The 21,661-nt window shown below is 42.4% G+C and overlaps 1 protein-coding gene across 1 annotated transcript in view; it reads right to left on the reverse strand.

The window, feature by feature from the left end:
• LOC124776971 (2-hydroxyacyl-CoA lyase 1) overlaps positions 1-21,661 on the reverse strand; it is a 130,544-nt gene that overhangs the window by 59,341 nt on the left and 49,542 nt on the right. The window contains exons 3-6 of the mRNA XM_047252212.1: positions 15,506-15,687; positions 5,532-5,708; positions 3,247-3,488; positions 296-481 (exon numbers count right to left, since the gene is read on the reverse strand). Coding sequence (XP_047108168.1) covers positions 296-481; positions 3,247-3,488; positions 5,532-5,708; positions 15,506-15,687 — 787 coding nt within the window. The remainder of the gene's footprint in view (positions 1-295; positions 482-3,246; positions 3,489-5,531; positions 5,709-15,505; positions 15,688-21,661) is intronic.

A 21,661-nucleotide genomic window follows, 5' to 3' on the forward strand; every position in this document is an offset into this window, starting at 1 on the left:
CGAACGAAAGCGCTGGCAGGTCGATAGACACACAAACAAACACAAACATACACACAAAATTCAAGCTTTCGCAACAAACTGTTGCCTCATCAGGAAAGAGGGAAGGAGAGGGGAAGACGAAAGGAAGTGGGTTTTAAGGGAGAGGGTAAGGAGTCATTCCAATCCCGGGAGCGGAAAGACTTACCTTAGGGGGAAAAAAGGACAGGTATACACTCGCACACACGCACATATCCATCCACACATACAGACACAAGCAGACATATTTAAAGACCCTTATTAATGTTTTTAAACTTACCTGTACAGATTTCTTGTTGTCAGAACACTTTTTGTCCAACAACTTCCACCAGTTACTTGTCTTAGGAAGCTTCCATGCTTTTGATCGGAGAAGTGTTGCCAATTGTGTTGCTGCAACTCGGACATCAGACTGAATGGCTACTGCAGAAGCTACACTGTTATGAAGCTCTTCAGCACAAATATCAACCTGGTGGAGATAACATTAACTAAAATAATGGTATGGAGCATGACCAATTAACTGCACTGTGAATATCTGACTTGTATATCCCTGAAATCAACGCTAGTGCAGAGAGAATGCTGTACCATGTTCAGTTATCAGTTAAATAGAACACAAACAGCCAACAGTTGGTATCAATGATTTTGCAAATCCAAAATATTTAACAAAAATCTTATTTCTGTAGAAAATAAGGTGTCTGCAGGAAAGAATCAAACACTGAAATTTCAGTAAGCACTGAACAGATGTTTAAATCAGAAACTTAATCATTTTCTCAATATAAATTGATCTTAACCTATATATATTTCTTTGGGTGTATCTAGCTGAAAACACATTCAATAGTGGTTCAATCTGTACAATATTTGCAGATAAAATTAATATGTTCTCAATGAGTGTACAAGGTTTGCATGTTTAACTAATATAGTTGTTCATTTATATGATAGTGCAGTGTTGTGTGCAATGCTGTATGGGAACCTACACCTTGTGAAGATACAGCCCTTTGAGCAGATACATGCACTTGCAAGTCTGAAAAGGAGGGGGTGTCATATCTCAGTGTTGAGGCACCAGAAGTGAGAAGGTAGCTCTCTGCTGGGCCTGTAGATGACAGTATTCATTATGTTCCTCTCCAATGTGATTTGCCAACAGACGTGTTTGTCAAGACAGCAGGGTAGGAGGTAGCCGAGTTTGACCGGCCGATGGTCCTTTTGTGTTTGCTGCAAACACATGCAGCTGCATAACACACATTGCAAAACCCCAGTCATAGAAGAATGTGCACGATGCACCATAACTACGTAAAAATTAAGCATGTCACATTAAAGGTCTTATTGAAACGACACAGAGAACTTACTCTGAACCTCATAGCAGAATTAGTTTAAGAGCTACAGATTCATAGACATATATAAATTATCATAGATCAAGAAAATTAACTGTAGAGAGCTAAGTGATGGCTCAAAGGAAGCATAATTCCTCTTAGAATGCCTATATAGTACCAAAAGTTGGGAATGATTTTTTTTTTAGAACTTTTCCATAATTTGACAGTAATTTTTGTGAGAAATGCTGTCAACACTAATTAAAAATAAGAAAACTGACACAGTATAATGAAGTAAAGATAAAGATGAGTTGTTTGAGATGCTGCAATCTGCAGTGTACTCAATCTGACTTGGGAAAATTGGCATTAATTCATAAAAACATTATCACAACTGTGGTCATCCAAAAGGCACCTACATGGAGCACCTGCTCCCAATAACACCCACCACAGTACGTGACAGTTGTATGTGTGGACTTAAAGACATTCTGCTAGTTGAATGAGTTGTGGGACTGCTGGTGTTGAACTTTGAAATATTTGCAATAATCATGAGCTTAAAGCCATTCGAGATTGTGGGAACTATGATTTTATGTAGGCAGCTGTAGACTTTTACATATTTCAGACAATGTCCAGACTTTGAATATTTTATGTAAATTGGAAATGCACCAGCAAACTGAACATTAATACATTGATCAGTAGTCATTTAAACCACATGTGAATCTCATTGTGTTATTGTGTTGAGAATTTAATAAATACAGGGGATTTGATTAATTGTTTCATATAAAGAATATCCCTACCACTGTATTTTACTCAGAAAAGGCATCGCTATTCCAAAGCTTCATAACTTCATTATATTTCAGAAGGCATGGAAGTAAAAGTGCAAACCTCCTCTCCGGGCTCCCTAGACACCATAACTATTAGTCATTATGTGAACTCTCAGAACAGTCAACATTGCAGTTCTGAAAATTTTCACCATTTACATGAAGAACCACTGCATGTTATGAAAACAGCTGTGGTACACAATTAGTGCAACACAAATTATAGGTGCAATCTTTTTATACCAATCCATAACTACTTTTTTCAAAGAACTAAGAATGAATGAAAAAAACCTACAGTTACTTCACGCAAGACACTGTAACAGCATCAATTCATCAATGATAGTATTATGAGATTCCAATTAATTCCCTATCAGTCTTGGAGTCCTTTAAGCAACTCTTTTCTTCTTCCAAATGAAGAAACACCTGGTTTTGAAAGCTACACATTTTGTGATTAAGTATTTGTGAATTTCACTATTGGTAAAGGGAAACTCGTGTTTAATTGCAAATAATTGTCTCAGCATTTCATGATTCAAATGAAGCTGAAGGTGATATGACCCACATCCACAAAGAAAACGCAAACCTCAACCACACTTTCGTACTACTCACAATCATCAATTGAGATGCAAACAACAAACTAACTTTAGAATGGCTCTCTTGTTTTTGCTCAAATATTGCAGTGAAATGAATCATCTTGACAAGTTAGAAACCTTTTCACAGGTTCAGATCCCAGTGCAGCATACAATTTTAATGTATTAGGATTTTGTACAAACTGCATGAAATGGGGAATGGAAAATGAAGAAGCAATCAATATTAAAGCAACTCAGTAGGTTAATGAATCAACAAATTTTAACAATGTACCCAAAATCAATTAATGGTTGTGCACATCCACCTCATCTCACACCACTGTGTGTTGATAATGATACTGAGCAGAGCTTTAAATCTTTAACATGTTGCTGTCAGGCTGAGGTCTCCTGGCAATACTTGCATCTGACAAATGACACTAATAATAAATCAGATAATATGAAAATTGTGGCAGTTTATCTGTACATTAATTACTAACAGACTCCCCTGCAGGTGATGCCTGTGTCTGCTACCATAGATTCATCAATTACTACCTGTATTATCTTCACTGCAGCATCAAAACGGGGTGGTCGTCCAAAATGTAGCATCCAGTTGAGTCTGGCACCAAGTAGCAGTATGACATCAGCATTTTGAAGTGCAAATGTTCTTGCAGATGCAACACAGTGTTCGTCAGTGTCACTCACAACACCTTTCCCCATTGGAGTTGGCAAAAATGGTAAGGACGTAGCTTTAATCAGTTCTCTAACTGCATGCTCAGCCTTTCCATATGCTGCTCCTGATAAATAAGTAAATGACACTCAGATACGAGTACATGTAAAAAAAAGTAACTGAAGAAGTGGTAGAAAAAGAATAGAACCAGACATTAATATGGATGATATGTAGCCAATATAATAGTCCACTGGGTGTCATTAGTAAAGAGGATGGATCAGCATCAATAACTTTCAATGCCAGGGCCATAAACAGGAATGGTCATCTGAATAAATTGGAACAACTTTTGCAGAAATTTGTCTGGGCAATCATGTTGCCTAGTATTTATTTAGTAACTGGTTAATGGCAAGTTATATTCAAGCAAAAGTGAAGACCATACACAGCTTTTGTTTGTGATGGTACAAGTTTACACCAATATATCAGTAGTGGTCTAAGAGGTTAAACTAAGTGTTAGAACCAACACAGAATGGGAGCTTGGAAACTGTGTTTGGCCAAGCACTCTACAGACAATTTTGTGGGGTATACATATACAAGTCATATGCATTTTGAAAACAAGAAATGTCCTGATAAGCAGAGGGAAACATATGTACTGAATAATGTAGTAATTTCAGCTAGAAAGGGACTGGATAAATGTAACAATGTACAAGAATAAAGATATCATCACAATTAGTGAACAATGTTTAACATACCATCTAACAGGGTAACAGAAATGGTGCCCACGACTTTGGACCATAGAAAAAATCTAAAGTTGGTATACATACATAATCCCAGTATTGGGCCAGTGCAAAGATGAGCAAATGCAAAGTTGTGCACTTCAAAAATGTGAAGATGAGGTAGTCTTTGAATAAAAGAAAAATAAATCACAAATAGAGTCAGTAAAGTCATACAAATATTTGGAAGAATGATGTAAAAAGATGTGAAATGGAACAATCACAGATAGTTAGTTGTAGGTAAAGTAATCATCAAAATTCAATTCACTGATAGAATATAAAAACTAAAACCCCGCCTGAACAGGCCATGAAGGGCCAATGGTACTGACCTACCACCGTGTCATCCTCAGCCCACAGGTGTCAGTGGATGCGGATATGGAGGGGCATGTGGTCAGCACACCGCTCTCCCAGCCCTATGTCAGTTTACGAGACCAGAGCTGCTACTTCTCAGTCCAGTAGCTCCTCAGTTTGCCCCACAAGGGCTGAGTGCATCCCGCTTGCCAACAGCACTCGGCAGACTGGACGGTCACCCATCCAAGTGCCAGCCCGGCCTGACAGCACTTAATTTCAGTGATCTGATGGGAACCGGTGTTCCCACTGCATAAAGGCCGTTGGCATTGATAGAATATGGGAAAGTTGAAATTTGTTTACAAAAATGGACTACCTTCAAAACACCTTAACAGTCCATACTAAAATTTGCTCAAGTACATGGAACCCATATCAGGTGAGAATAACAGAGTTGTAATAACATAAATATTTTCCATTTAGTTATACAGTTTAGACTTTTACACTTCTGGTCGTTACGTGTCAATATCTTTTTCTGTTATCAGAGTAGTTGAGACATTAATTCTGCTGTCAGGGTAACATTCAGAAGTCACTGGTTGAGCATATGATCGATTTCATTAATTTACACTGCCAAACTGTTATAATTCATTAATTTTAATCTCCTTGAGTTATTGCAGTTGTAGCTGTCTCCGAGTAACAAGACATAAGAGAAAGCAGCATTGCTCCCCTAATAATAGTATAAAGGAGTAGTGATAAAATAGGGGAGACATTACAATTTTTTATATACAGAAAAAAGAATCTGTTTAGATAATTTCAATAACTTTCTTTTAGGATGGAAACCACAATTATTCTTCACCACATACATATTGAGCCCATAAATATCATGAAGATAAAAATTAGGCTAATAATAACTCCATGCAGTAGAAGCAATAATTTCTCCTACGACAGATTCATGAGCGGAATGGCAAAAAACCTTAATATATGGTACACGAGAAAACATCCTCTGCCACACACTTCATAGTGATTTGCAGAGTATATAGAATGTTGAAATAGATCTTGTCAGCTATAAAGGCAAGAGCGTGTCTGGAATAAAACAGATGAATTCACAAACTTACCTTTGCCAACTATTACAAGTGGATGTTTTGCACTGGTCAGCAATTGGCCAGCAATCTGAATAAGGTCTGGATCTGGATAGATAACAGGTGGACTGGCACAAGGTGGCATCCATCCCACAGTGTCCCGTGGCACACGTTGAATAAGCAGGTTTCCTGGGAAGTCCAGGTAGCTCACACCTACAATTAATTTCAGTAGAAGAAAAATACCCATATAATAAATAATCTTTTATTTTCAATATTTGAGACAGAATAGTAATGTTTTCTTAACAAATGACAAAACAAAAACAACCATAGGAGGACTGAGAGGACATATAAATTGGAAAACAAAACAATCTTTAACATTCTGTTTACAATGTCTACTGTTAGTATAAAGATAGAGCAGTGGGTTTCAAACTTTTTGGGTGCGTGGCTCCCTTGACCTGAACAGACATCCACGGCGGATGGTTCCACACATGACACATGGCTCAAAGTATGAGGTAAATAAACTTAAGTTTGACTCGCATCTCTTTTTCCATATTCAGCCAATGGAAAATCCAGGATGCAATGTAACAATATTGTGAAAAGGATAGTTGCTTTTCACCATACAGAGGAGATTCTGAGTCATAGATAGGCACAACAAAAAAGACTATCACAAAATAAACTTCCGGCCAACAAGGCCTTTGTCAAAAACAGATGACACACACACACACACACACACACACACACACACACAACCACATGCTCAACCACACACACAACTACAGTCTCTGGCATTGATTCCCATCTGCAGTTCATACTGATGACTGCCAGTACTGAAAAAACTATCTCATGTAACTAGGTGAGCCATGGCGAGCTCCCTCTTTGAACTCCCAACTCGCACACCTGCCTATGTCACTTCTTGTGGCTCGGAGCTTGTAGCAATACGGGGTGTGGTGGAGACATGCTAGGCGATAACAAGTGGCAGCGGACTGCATGGGCAGTCGGTGTTTTGAAGCCAAACTGGAGGGTGAGCGGCGCAGGGCCCGTGTACAGTATGTGCTGTTCAGCCGAACTTGGTGTTCCATCATGACGTGATAGGTAGCCCTTTATATATTTTGCCTATTCAATAGTTGTGATGGTGCAGACGGTGAATCAATGCCAGAGACTGTGTGCGTGTGCGTGTGTGTGTGTGTGTGTGTGTGTGTGTGTGTGTGTGATCAAAAGACAGAACATCGGTGTGGTCTTGACTATTTGAATTTGCTGTTGTTTCTTCTCGGTGGAAGTCATGTTATGTAAGGGGCTTTCTGATCCGATAAACTTCCTGATTTGAGTCACGTTGTACAACTTAATACCTTGTGGCATTTCCTTGGAAGGGGTTAGAGTAATGTTTAGCTACTGTAGACACTTATTTAAATTGTCACTAAACTAAGGTGTGTAATTTCTTAAATTTGAAAAGTTCAGAATGTTTTTTGTAATCCTGTTAATCTATCTTATTTTAGTTATTTTTCTTAAATAAATTCATTTTAATAAACATTGGTGAATGAAGGTTTGGTCAACTACAGCTTACCTCTGTCTACTGAAGATATACAACGTAATAGTCAAGCAATAACTTTTTATTTGCCAAAGCTAGACCACTAATCAACTGAAAAACGTAAGTCAGTACAAAGAATACTTATAAAAATCAAAGAGTAAAGCAGATTGCCCATGCACTCGTCACCACAGAATAATTCTGCATTTCATTGTGCATTCACAAATGTTCTTCTGGTGACTCCCACACAGCCCCCCCCCCCATGGTAGAGCGGTGCTCTGGGAATGAAGGGGTCTCTATATTTCACATGACATTCAGCTCTCGTGTGTACTGAAGGCACTGCTTGAACTTCTTCAGCCTCCAGTGCTGGCAGTGACGGTTCTACTCCCTCTTGTGGTGCTGAGAGAGAGTCATCCATGGTAGTAGTGTGGAAGGTGACACATTGTGTTCAGTATGTACATCCTCTTCGGTCCGTAACATATGTGCAGGTGTGACGTGATCCAACGATACCACTTGGGTCTTCCCGTTTTGATCTATATGCATGGTATGTTCATCCTGGAAGAGAACTCCGTAGGGCCCAGAATATGGGGCTGCAGTGGTGACTTGACAGCGTCTGTCTGTAGCATCACATGTGTACATGATCGTAGGTCTTTGAGCACGAATGTAGTTACCGCCCCATGTCTCGAGACAATGGATGGGCGAAGTCTGGCTGTATGCTCGTGCACCGTTTGCAGTACATAAGGCAACTCGGTATGTCGTGCCCAGTTTGATCGGTGAAGAATTCTGCAGGCAGTCTTAAGGGTTCACCATAAACCAATTCTGCAGTGGATGCTCCTAAATCTGCTTTTAGTGCTGCACAAAGGCCCAACAAAACCAGTGGCAATGCTGATGGCCAAGACTGTGCATGGCACATTAAAGCAGCTTTTAACATTCTGTGCCAACATTCCACCATTCCATTGCTTGTTGGGTGGTAAGCTGTGGTACGATGATGGTGGAAACCGCAGAGGTTGGCCAATTCTGAGAACAGCGTAAATTGGAATTGACACCCATGGTCTGTGACATGTAAAGGCCAGCTGAAATGTGCGATCCATGATGAAAGAAATGCCCGTGGCACCATTTCCGCAGAAATGTCCAATAATGGAACTGCCGCCACCCATCTGATAAAGCAGTCCACTACAGTGAGGAGGTAACAGTATCCTTCTGATGGTAATAGAGGTCCCACGATGTCCAGGTGCACATGTGGGAAACGTTGCGTCGTACATGGGAAGTCTCCTACCGCTTTGTAAACGTGTCATCTAACCTTGGCCCTCTGATAATCGAAGCACGTTTTGTCCAACTATGGCAGTCCTTCTTTATGTTGGGCCACACAAATCTCTCTGTCATCAGTTTGCTGCTGGCGTTTATTCCTGGGTGAGCCAGCCCAGGGATGATGTCAAATAATTGCCATCGCAATTTCTTAGGTATAAAAAGGACTCAGTTTTCCTTGTGACACATCAAACTAAACTTGCAAACATTCACCAGCAGGTTGAATTTGCCACAGACGTAATCCGGATGTACTTTCACAATGGAATTCGGCGACTTGTTGGTCTGTCTCTTGAGCAGCAGCTAGCTCCTTGTAGTCAATAGTCTGAGAGATTGATTCCAACCGAAACAGGAAATCTGCCATGACGTTGTGGTGAGCAGCCATCCTTGTTCCTACTGAGGGCGAAAGTAATCGGGTTCTGGTCTGTGAAAACTGTGAATGGCCTGGTTTCCACTTGCAGCCGGAAATGTCTGACAGCTTCATAAGTTGCCAGCAATTCCCTATCATAAGCACTCCATTTCACTTGTGACGACGTAAGCCTACGGGAGAAGCAGCCCAGGGGTTGCCAGCGGCCTTCGACATGCTGGTGTAGAGCTGCACAAATGGCTTGCTGGCTAGCATCCACAACAATTGCTGGTCACACCTGAGGAATCGGGTGTGTCAACATGATTGCCTGAAGTTGACATACCTTGGTCTTACTGATTGCCATCAACAACTCTGGTGTCCATTGCGAAGATTGTTTGCCCACTGCATCCCTGCAGGCTAGTGCTGACATCAAAGGTGCCTGGATGGCTGCCGCATTAGGCAGATGTTGTCTGTAGAAATAAATTGCTCCAAGGAACTGGCATAGTTGATGATAATCAATGGAGTGAGCCATCTCTTTGATAATGACAAGTTTATCTTGCACTGGGCTGATGCCAGCTGCTGTCACTGAGTATCCCAAGAGTGGCACCTGACATCACCAAAGCAAACACTTTGAATCATTGACCAAAAAGCCACATGCATCAATGCATTGGTAAACAGTCTTTAGATGCAGTTCATGCTGTTTCTCAGATGTCAAAAAGACCAGGATATCAGCGAGGTATGCGAAGCAGTACGGTAAATCTGTTAGTACTTTGTCGACAAACTGCTGCCAGTTTGTGCCGCATTTTTCAAACCAAATGACATACGGAGGTATGAACAAGCCGAATGGTGTCGTGACAGCCATCTTCCGTATATCAGCAGGTGCGACTGGTATCTGGTGATATGCTTTCTGCCAATCACTGACACTAAAAATGGTCGCACCTGCCAGCATGTGCATAAAATCCTTAATAACTGCTATCGGATAGCAATCGGGAATAGTATGGGTACTGAGTGCTTGATAGTCTCCACATGGTCTCCAGGTCCAGTCTTTCTTATTTATTAGATGAAGTGGTGATGACCATGGGCTGTCAGATCTACATATGACTCCCACGCACAAGAGTTCTTCGAATTCTGCCTTCGCTGCAGTCAAATGGTCAGGAGCTAATCGGCGCTGGCACTGGGACACTGGTTGACCAGGTGTAGTCCTGATGTGATGGACTGATGGACCATGTTGTGCTTAACTGCCTGCACACACGGCATGGATTTGCAGTTTGCTACGTGTGATGTCACTTCCTGTCTGTCTTCGAACGTAGGCAGAGAACCTCGTGCTAGGGTGCTCTGTTTACCCTGGCGGATGCTCAATGAGCTAATATCTTCTTCAACTGTGTAATGAAACAAGAAATCCACTCCCAATATTGCGTCTGACACATTGGCAATCACAAAAGTCCATGGAAAACTATCTTGGAAACCAAGGTCTGCACCTATCTGGCATTTTCCATAAATCATTATTGAAGTCTGATTTTCTGCTGTGATTGAGATGGAGGAAGCTTCACATCACAAATTTTAACAGGCAATGCACTGATGTCTGAGCCTGAGTCGGATTTAGTGTCTGGGACAAGAAGTTGGTGGGACAGCGAAGGTAAAGAAGAAAGCTTACTCACCAGTAGTTTCCTGTCAACACTCTTACCTCGCAGTGGTAGGCGCTGGTGCTCAAACTTGCAAGGAGATGTGCATCATGATGCCTTGTTTATGAAGCAATGGTGGTACCAGCAGATACATTGCTTAGACACATTGCCATCTTCCTTGCTCTTCTTGTATGCGGCTGCTCTGCCTCCCAGCAACGTCAATTCTGTCACCGCAAGATGTCAATATGATTTCATAGTTTGTACATTGTTGAGTAACATCTGTTTGTTGGTGTTGTTGTATCGCTGCAGCTTCCTGAACGTCTGTACTGCTGTGTTTGAATGTCATAGACGATGTATGCCCTGCATCTAACGAGGCATAGGCCTTGTTGGCTACTGAGAGCAAAGATGAAATATCGCGTGCGTCAGAAAGCACTACAGCTGTTCTAACTGCCTCTGGCAACTGTACGCACCATACATGTTGCAGTGTCATATCTGGCAACTCGGTGTCATCGACTAAGCTTTGCAGGTGCCGCCAAAATTCCGAAGGCGACATGTCTCTTCTCTTTTCACCATGTAGTGCTTGTTGGATATGTTGTTCCAGTGACCGACGTAGTCGCTCAAGGAGCAGCTGTTTAAAATGTGTATACTCCTGTGTGGCAGACGGACGGAGTATTATATCTGCGCTGACAGTTGCTGTTTTACTGTCGATCTCACTAACAGTGATCATAAATTTGATATCTTCGTTTACACTCCCTTGGTGCTGGAAAGTCAGATCAGGCATTGCAAGCCATAAATTTTGATGTGTTTCAACAAAGCATCACGCCGATTCGTAGTACTCTGTGTGTCAGGCGGACAGGCCGACTCTGCGGTAGATGATACCGAACGGTGTTGCATTTGCTCTTCTAAATTGGAATACAATATACGGGATCACCACTTTGGTCAACTACAGCTTATCTCCATCTGTTGAAGAGATACAACATAGTAGTCAAGCAATAACTTTTTATTTACTAAAACTCGAACACTAATCAGCTGAAAAACATAAGTCTATACAAAGACTACTTATAAAAATCAAAGAGTAAAGCAGATTGTCTGTGCACTCATTGCCACAGAATAATGCTGTGTTTCATTGTGCATTCAAGATGTTCTTCTGGCGACTCCCACAGTGGGAATCCCAATCCATCCAGTCCTCCAACTTAATTTTCTGTTTGCCTGCTGGAGGCTTGAGTAGGATGTTGCAAAATGTAACAAAACTTGCAGGCTCTTGTTACCTATTTGTGGATATTCCTACATCACTAAGTTACAAAATGCATCAGTGGTGATGACTAAATTTTTGCATTCACTTTAGAATCTGAAGAAATATCTATAAATTATGGTTGTTCTTCAATGGTAAATGTTGATGGAAGGTCCATATTGAAGGGATCTTTAATCCAGTTGTGTTGATGAATTTCTTCTTGAAAGTCCTTTGGACAGTAATCACTGTGTCAAATGATTCACAAACACAAACTTCAATTGTTCAGCCATCTAAAAGTCATTGTCTTCCAGCAAAAATGTAATGCACATCATCCAATTTTTCCTTCTACATGAGTAGTTTGTTTCTGAAGGCTGATATTTTGTCTGACTGTAGCAGAATGTTGGTCTCACTACCTTGAAGAGATATAGATTCAATGAAATGAGTTTTTCAAAGAAGTCACAAAAATATGCCAGCCTTACTGTTTGCAAACTTACCAGAACTGAAATGTCTCTTTTGGACGAGGTAACACTAAAAGCTCATGCCAGAGTTCACACAACCTTTTAAAGGCATTTCCTTGTGACAGCCAGTGAGAGTTACTGTAATAAATTAGGGAAATGTGCTCTCCTTCCCTATCAACACATATTTGTTGAAAACATTTTGACTTAAGGGGTCAACTTCTAATGAAGTTTACCACTTTGATCACTGATTGAAGGATCACATAAAGGACAGGACTCATTCTCTTATGCCAGTGCATCTCAGTGAATAAAACAGTATGTCCAAATAGCATTAGGAGCCTCTTTATGGATCAGAGCTTGCAATCTTGCATAACAGCCAGCCATACTACAAATTTCATCTGTATACATGACTACACAATTTTCCCAATTAATGTTTTTTTTTTCCACAGAAGAATATATCCCGAAGAGCCAAAGAAACTGGTACACCTGTCCCGCGAGCATCCAGAAGCATCGCAACATGACATGGAATGGATTTGACTAATGTCTGTAGCAGATACATTGACGCCATGATGTGCAGGGCTGTCCATAAGTCCATTAAGAGTACGAGGGGGTGGAGATCTCTTCTGAACAGCACACTGCAAGGCATCCCAGATATGCTCAATAATGTTCATGTCTGGAGAGTTTGGTGGCAAGTGGAAGTGTTTAAACTCAGAAGTGTGTTCCTGGAGCCACTCTGTAGCAATTCTGGACATGTGAAGTGATGCATTGTTCTACTGTAATTTCTTGAGTCTGTCAGAATGCACACACAATGGGTATGAATGGATGCAGGTGATTAGACAGGATGCTTCGATATGGGTCACTTGTCACAGTTGTATCTAGACATATAAGGCACCCCATATCACTCCAACTGCACATGCCCCACACCATTATAGAATCTCCAACAGCTTGAACAGTCCCCTGCTGGCATGTAGCATCCATGAATTCATGAGGTTGTCTCCACACTGGTACACATCCATCCACTTGATAAAAATTGAAATGAGACTCATCTGACCAAGCAACATGTTTCTATTCACCAACAGTCCAATGTCGGTGTTGATGGGCCCAGGCAAGATGTAAAGATGCAGTCATTGAGGGAATGTGAGTGGTCTTCGGCTCCAAAAGCCCATATTGATGATGTTTTGTTGAATGTTTTGCATGCTGACACTTGTTGATGGCCCTGCACTGAAATCTGCAGCAATTTCTTGCACTTCTGTAATGTTGAACAATTCTCTTCAGTCGCAGTCGGTCCCAGTCTTACAGGAGCTTTTTCCGACCGCAGCGATGTTGGAGATTTGATATTTTACTGGATTCCTGATATTCACAGTACACTTGGGAAATGGTTGTATGGGAAAATCCCCTCTTCAGAGCTACCTTGGAGATGCTGTGTCCCATAGCTCATGCGCCAACTAGACCACCACATTCATACTCACTTAAATCTTGATAAACTGCCGTTGTAGCAGCAGTAACAAATCTAACAACTGTGTCAGACACTTGTCATCTTATGTAGGCATTGCCAACCACAGTGCAGTATTCTGCCTGTTTACGTATCTCTGTATTTGAATATGCATGCCTATACCAATTTCTTTGGCGCTTCAGTATTGTATTTCAAAGAGGTCTGCTGTTTTTGTTCCAAGAGCTATTTTCCCGCAGAAAAGAAGATCTTCATGAAATTTGTTGCCATGCATAAATGGAACATAATAAATTATATGTGCATCATTGCTGTTGTCTGTTCCTTCATACAACTGTATATGAAATAAGCATTACCATTGATTTTTAACCAACTGATCACTAACATCATCAGCCATAGTAAGTATTTGCTGAATAATAGGGTTGTATGACAAAGACACATTTTCCATTGTTTGGCAGCTGACTCACCTATCATAATAGATACCGTGTCCAGAGCAGCTGGTAAAATAAGGTCTTTCACTATGGTTTGTGGTTTCTTGCTCTTTGCTACATGGAAGTTAATTTTGAAAGATGAAAGAAGAGGTTTGTTGGAATCGTAGCTTGTTTAGTGAAAGTTTTTTTTCTATCCATTTCTTTTAGCTACTGGGAAAAGTATCCTCTTGGTTTATTAATCAAATTATCACGATTTAACTATAAATGTTACTCCATTCTATTGTAAGCATGCTTTCAGTAGCCAGAATTTTGAAACAGATGACACACTGTGTTTCTCCTTCATTCTCAAGTACACATAAAACCAAAATTGAAATAACTGTCGTTATATTTCCTGCATGTCCGTCTATTCATGTCTTTAGAACTGCGTGATACATTTGAAATACCACATTTTCTTCTTACTTAGAAAATTGTCCTTGCTGTCAGAGAAACATAAATCAAAGATGACAGACAACTATTGAAAATGACCTGCATTTTACAGAGCTAACTTTCAAACTGATTATTGCTAGGGAGGGGGGAAATAAAGTGAATCATGTCGTACAATTCAACTGCCACCTACCACACTGCCATAGTAACAATACGGAGAGAGAGAGAGAGAGAGAGAGAGAGAGAGAGAGAGAGAGTGTCCAGGATCCCAGCATCAATTTCAATCAAATTTTCTACACAAATAGCAGGCCTCATGAGTATCTGTATCTGCAATACTTGCAATACTTACATGCTGGCCCACTAGATATCACTACTAGTGCATGACAATCTTTTTGCTGTGCCTATCTGTGACTCAGCATCTCCACCATATGGTGAGTAGCAACTACCCTTTTCATAATATTGTTACATTCCATCCTGGATTTTCCATTGTTCGATAGTGCATATAAACCAGAATGACGGGATGGGGGTTTAACACCTTTCCTTCCAAGTATACGTAAATCAACATGACTGGAGTCATGGCTTCTGCGTACAAAACCAGCATCTTAACCACTGCAGCAAATCCCAAGTCAGCAGAAAGATGTAAACAAAGCAGAAAGAGGTAATATTGAACACATAATTGTTAAAGATGTAAGCACAATATGCTGGTACTAAGAAAAAATAAAACAAATATTTTTAATATTTCACAAATATGACAGGAACAAGGACTACAATGCAATTCATTCTGAAAAATAAATCCAGCAGATGTGCTTTCAGATGAGTCTCTTGATCATAAATGAAATCATTCATTAATTGGCAAAGACATAAGAAAGTCGTTAACTATTTTGAAGTTATTGGACTTATTTTCAAAGTTCCCAATCACAATACTGTTAGTTTTATTACACAAACATTTTCCTTTCAACATTATAATTTGCAGTAAAATCTAGCATTGAGAGTAAGTTAAAAACATATGATGGCCTACAAGCATAATACAGCTACATTTCCTGAGCAAATAACACATATTACTGTAAAAAGAGTACGTTACAAAAAAGTTCTGTTGTCTGTTCAGTACTGAATCACCACATTTGTGACTTTCTGTGGCTACCTGTAGCATTTAGCCAGCCATTCACTCAACCATATTTCCAAAAGTACAAAAACAAACAGTTTGTCACACTTTTTTCTGTTTTTTTTTTACCTGGTCTTCCATAAACAGAGAGACGAACTGCTTTTTCAACGTGTAGTGGAATGAGTGAAGGACTTGGTGGGCGAGCAGCATATTTGCAATATGGGCGGCTCAGTTCTACCTGTGGACATTCTTGAAATCCACCAATCCCTTCATGATCTTGAGGAGCTGAACCACCAATCACTATCAATGGCCTGTTAAAAGTTGTTTTCACACAAGATCCATCAATGTTTTTCATAATACAAACTGAGTGCAAGTACAGTGTTTCTTCTGCCAACAAATTAAGGGTAGTAGATATCAGATATAAAAATTTGGTGTCATACTAGAAAACTAGAAAAACTTGTAACCTGTGCTGCTGGACTTCACTCTACTAGTTTCCTATTCACATACAGATAGAATATTTATGATTCAAATCATATTGCTCTGACAAATTTTTCATTTTCAACAAAGTGGTCAGAGTTTCTTTCATTTTTCAGCCCAGTTGCTTTTATTGACTAATTTGACTCATACTAACAACTTTTGGTAGAGTTTAATATCCCCTTGACAGTGAGGTGATTGAAAATGCTATCGCATAAACAACTCCTTTGTCACAGACACCTATTCTGTCAGAGATTGACTTGGTCAGTTATAGAGCATGGAATATAAAAAAAAGTTTAATATAAATTTTGTTTGTCTGCTTCATAAGATATGATTTCAGTAATCAGTTTCAACTGGCAGCCACCCATCTACAACTGCAGATGCCAGTATGTAGCATGTACACACACTGCTTGGGAGGCTCAACTGCTGTAACTACGCATTAATTACTTGAAGATTATTGTTTAACAGTCAAAACCTGTCATCAGAATTGCATCTTACAAACAACACAAAATTTATATTTAACTCATTTTATTTTAGTAAACACTATGCAATAAGAAAAGTATGGTTTTTAAGAAAAAGATGAACTTATTTGATGGAAATTTATGACAGAAATTCTATATGGACTGCCAACAATGTACTGATCTTACAAATTGATGACAGATGGTTGCAAAAACATTTGTGATGTGAGGAAATTCATGCTATTCACTTTTATTTGTTCAATATAAATGTTTAATTGATACAGACACTAAAATATGGATTATAGGATGAGAAGAATATACCATTAACCAATACACAATAATTATCACAGGACCTTATTTAACCTTATGCATGGATGCATCTTATTTGATCCAAGAAACACACACTGAAAAATAGCAATGACAGCAGTTCAAGTGATGGAAGCATTCTAGAATCACTAAGTGTTGTGTGAAAGACACAGATGACTAATATATACACTGAGAAAAGTTATGAATTGCTGAAAGAACAAACAGAATTGTAAACAGATGCAATGAAAAGACTGATACACATTATAGCTTTCAGCCAAAGCCTTCTTCAGCAAAGAAAACACACACGCAAGCACACCTCATTCAGACATGACCGCAACCACCAGCACCTCGGATCAAAATGTGACTGTTATGTGAATAATTATCTGGAGTGGAGCAGGGGAGGGGTAGTTTCTTTTTTTTTTTTTTTTTTGGGTTTTAGGGCGCAAAACTTCTATGGTCATTAGCGCCCAGCCCGTGACGTAGGAAACAGGAAAAAAACGAAATTTAAAATCAGCAGCAAGGGGAACAAAGTCATAAAATTTGAGAAACTAAAGGCAGAAGGAATGCTTAAAAATCCACTATAGAAAGGGGTTGGTTGTCCCCAAAAAAAAAAACAAATGACTGACGTCATTTCACTGTCACTAATAAACTGTAGAACGCGGTCAGCTGAGCGAGTGTCATCTGCTAAAATCAACGATAGATCAGGCGATAGCTGTAGACGGGAGCGTAACGGATTAAAATAGGGGCATTCAATTAAAAGGTGTCTGACCGTCCACAGCTGAGAGCAGTGGGGACAGAGTGGGGGAGGATCACCGCTTAAAAGATGTCGATGGCTAAAAAGACAGTGCCCTATCCGGAGTCTAGCTAAAATTACCTCCTCCCGACGACGCGTTCGGGAGGAAGAGGTCCAAGCGCTAGGAAGGGCTTTCACTTCCCGCAATTTATTATGGGGAAGTGTTGACCAATGCGCATGCCATAAATGAGCAACTTGGCGACATAAACCGCTCCGTAGATCGGTAAACGGAAGAGACTGAATAGCTGGCCGAGGAAGAGAGACTGCAGCCTTGGCCGCTATATCGGCCGCCTCATTCCCACAGATACCAGCGTGTCCCGGGAGCCAAAGGAACGCCACTGAGACGCCCCCCAGGTGGAGCAAGCGCAGACAGTCCTGAATCCGGTGGACCAGAGGGTGCACAGGGTAAAGAGCTTGGAGACTTAGGAGAGAGCTGAGAGAATCTGAGCAGATTACGTACTGTATCCACTGATGGCGGCGGATGTAGTGGACAGCCTGGAGAACAGCGTAAAGCTCCGCAGTATAAACCGAACACTGGTCGGGAAGCCGAAAGTGATTTGGGGTGTCGCCAACAATATAGGCACTCCCTACACCTAACGATGTTTTCGAGCCGTCGGTGTAAATAAATGTGGCTTCCGTCATTTGTGCACATAGAGCAGCAAATGCCCGACGGTAGACAAGTGTAGGGGTACCATCCTTGGGAAATTGACATAGGTCTCTGAGCAAGTCAATCTGGGGACGGAGCCAAGGCGGTGCTGTACCCCAAGTTGTCAAGAAGGTTTTAGGAAAGCGGAAGGAGAGAGAATGGAGCAGTTGACGGAAGCGGACTCCCGGGGGTAGTAGGGAGGAGGAGCGGCCTGCATACCCGACATCAAAGGAGGTGTCGAAAAAAAATCATGGGCTGGATTAGCAGGCATGGAAGACAGATGGCTAGCATAACGACTCAGAAGGACTGCCCGCCGATTGGACAGCGGAGGTTCAGCAGTCTCAGCATAAAGGCTTTCCACAGGGCTGGTGTAAAAAGCTCCAGACACTAAACGTAATCCACGGTGGTGGATAGAGTCGAGACGCCGAAGAATAGACGGCCGAGCAGAGGAGTAGACTATGCTTCCATAATCCAATTTCGAGCGCACTAAGGCGCGATAGAGGCGGAGAAGGACCACTCGGTCCGCTCCCCAGGAGGTACCATTCAGGACACGGAGGGTGTTAAGGGAACGCAGACAGCGAGCCGAAAGATAGGAAACGTGGGCGGACCAGGACAGTTTTCTGTCAAACATAAGACCCAAGAATTTAGCGACGTTGGGAAACGGAAGGTTGACAGGACCTAGATGTAAGGAGGGCGGAAGAAACTACTTACGTCGCCAAAAATTAACACAAACGGTCTTACTGGGTGAGAAACGGAAGCCGGTTTCGATGCTCCACGAGTGGAAGCGATCGAGACATCCTTGAAGACGTCTTTCAAGCAGGCTGGTCCGTTGAGAGCTGTAGTAGATCGCAAAATCGTCCACAAAGAGGGAGCCCGAGACATCAGGAAGGAGACAATCCATAATTGGATTTATGGCGATGGCAAACAGTACAACACTCAGCACGGAGCCCTGGGGTACCCCGTTTTCTTGGGAGAAAGTACGGGAGAGAGTAGTGTTCACCCGCACCCTAAATGTGCGCTCTGCCATAAATTCGCGAAGAAAAATGGGCAGCCGGCCTCGAAAGCCCCAAGAGAACAGTGTGCGGAGGATGCCTGTCCTCCAACAGGTATCGTATGCTCTCTCCAGATCAAAAAATATTGCTACCGTTTGGCGTTTCCGGAGAAAATTGTTCATGATATAAGTGGAGAGAGCAACAAGATGGTCAACGGCAGAACGATGCTTTCGGAATCCGCATTGGGCTGGTGTTAAAAGACTGCGGGATTCCAGCCACCAAGCTAAACAGTAATTCACCATACGCTCCAAAACCTTACAGACACTACTCGTGAGAGAAATGGGGCGATAGCTAGAGGGGAGATGTTTGTCCTTTCCAGGTTTCGGAACGGGAACGACAATAGCTTCCCGCCATCGCCTGGGAAAGGTACTGTCGGTCCAAATTCGATTGTAAAGGCGAAGGAGGTAACGCAGGCTATGAGTTGATAAATGCAGCAACATTTGGACATGGATACCATCCGGTCCTGGGGCGGAGGAGCGAGAAGAAGAGAGGGCATGTTGGAGTTCCCGCATGGAGAAAACAGTATTGTAGCTTTCGTGATTTTGAGAGGAGAAAGCAAGACGTCGCACTTCCGCTGCACGTTTCTTCGGGAGAAACGCTGGCGGGTAATTTGAAGAGCTCGAAATCTCAGCAAAGTGCTGACCCAATGAGTTAGAAATTGCGACGGGGTCCACTAAGGTATCATGCGCGACAGTGAGCCCAGAGACCGGGGAGAAACTAGGCGCGCCTGAGAACCGTCGAAGCCGACTCCAAACTTCCGAGGAGGGAGTGAAGGTGTTAAATGAGCTAATAAAGAATTTCCAGCTTGCATTCTTGCTATCGCGGATGACGCGACGGCATCGCGCACGGAGCTGCTTATATCGGATACAGTTTGCCAAAGTTGGATGGTGACGGAAAATGCGAAGAGCACGTCGCCGCTCACGTATTGCGTCGTGGCATGCCTCGTTCCACCAAGGAACTGGGGGGCGCCGGGGCAATTCGGAGGTGCGTGGTATTGAACGTTCCGCAGCTGTGAGAATAACGTCGGTAATATGTGTGACCTCATCGTCGACGCTGGGAAAGCGACGGTCATCGAATGTCGCTAGAGACGAAAAAAGTGTCCAATCGGCGTGGGCAAACTTCCAGTGTCGCGAGCGCATATATGGCAGTTGAGGCTGCAGTCTAAGAACACATGGAAAGTGGTCACTCGAGTGTGTATCATCAAGGGCGAACCATTCGAAGCGCCGAGCTAGCGGAAGAGTACCGACCGCAAGGTCCAAATGAGATAAATTTGTCGTGGAGGCAGACAAAAATGTGGGGACCCCAGTGTTGAGGCAGACTAGATCCGCTTGGTGGAAGACGTCTAGCAATAGTGAGCCACGTGGACAAGGATGTGGAGATCCCCAAAGCGGGTGGTGGGCATTGAAGTCCCCAACCAGCAAATAGGGGGGTGGAAGCTGACCAAGAAGATGAAGGAGATCAGCTCGTGCCATTGGTGTGGACGATGGAATGTATACCGTACAAAGAGAGAACGTGTATCCAGAAAGGGAAAGACGGACGGCGACAGCTTGGAAAGAACTGTTTAAGGGGATTTGGTGATAATGGAGAGTATCGTGGAGCAGAATCATGAGTCCTCCATGGGCTGGAGTGCCTTCAACAGAGGGGAGGTCATATCGGACGGACTGAAAATGAGGGAGAACAAAGCGGTCATGGGGACGCAGCTTTGTTTCCTGAAGACAGAAGATGGCCGGCGAGTAGGATCGTAAGAGGATCGACAATTCATCCCGATTGGCTCGAAAGCCGCGGATATTCCAGTGGATAATGGACATAGGGTGAACAGAAAATGGAGGAACGTGACCAAGGGTGCTGTCAACTCAACGACTGCTCAGAGCTTGCGACCGACAGCATTGAATGGCGTTCAGTCGAAGGCAGAAGATCCTGATCCATAGGTTGGTCAGGAGCAGCTCCAGCCACCAACGATCGGCCAGTTGACCGGCCACCAGCAGTGCGCCTTGGCGACACAGAAGACGGCCGAGGGCGATTTCCGCCAGGTGGTGCTGTAGATGGGACACGCCTTGGCGGAGAAGGAGAGGAACTGTGTTTCTTCGTAGCCTTCTTGGAAGTATGATGTTTAGATGAAGGAGGAACCGATGGTTGTGAAGTTGCGGTATGTAAAAACTCTTCACGAGAATGCTCTTTTTTCGAAGACTTGGCGTCTGACTTTTGGGCTCGAGATTTAGCAGAACCCGACGAAGGGTGAGCCATAGAGTGGGCAGGCGAAAGTGGTGAGGTTGAACGGGCGATCTTTGCGCTGGCCGATCTGACGACCGTGGTACTAAAGGTGAGGTCGCAAGTCTGCGTGGCCGCCTCCTTTGTTGGCCGAGGAGAAGCAAGGACAGTGCTGTATTTTCCTGTCTGAGGCACAGTGGGCTGTCGACTGGCGAGTAACTTTCGAGCAGCAAAGGTCGACACCTTTTCCTTCACTCTTATTTCCTGGATGAGTTTTTCGTCCTTAAAAACGGGGCAATCTCGAGAGGAAGCAGCGTGGTCACCCATACAGTTGATGCAGCGAGGGGA

This window comes from Schistocerca piceifrons, chromosome 2 (genome assembly GCF_021461385.2).
Source record: "Schistocerca piceifrons isolate TAMUIC-IGC-003096 chromosome 2, iqSchPice1.1, whole genome shotgun sequence".
Taxonomy (NCBI): Eukaryota; Metazoa; Arthropoda; class Insecta; order Orthoptera; family Acrididae; genus Schistocerca; species Schistocerca piceifrons.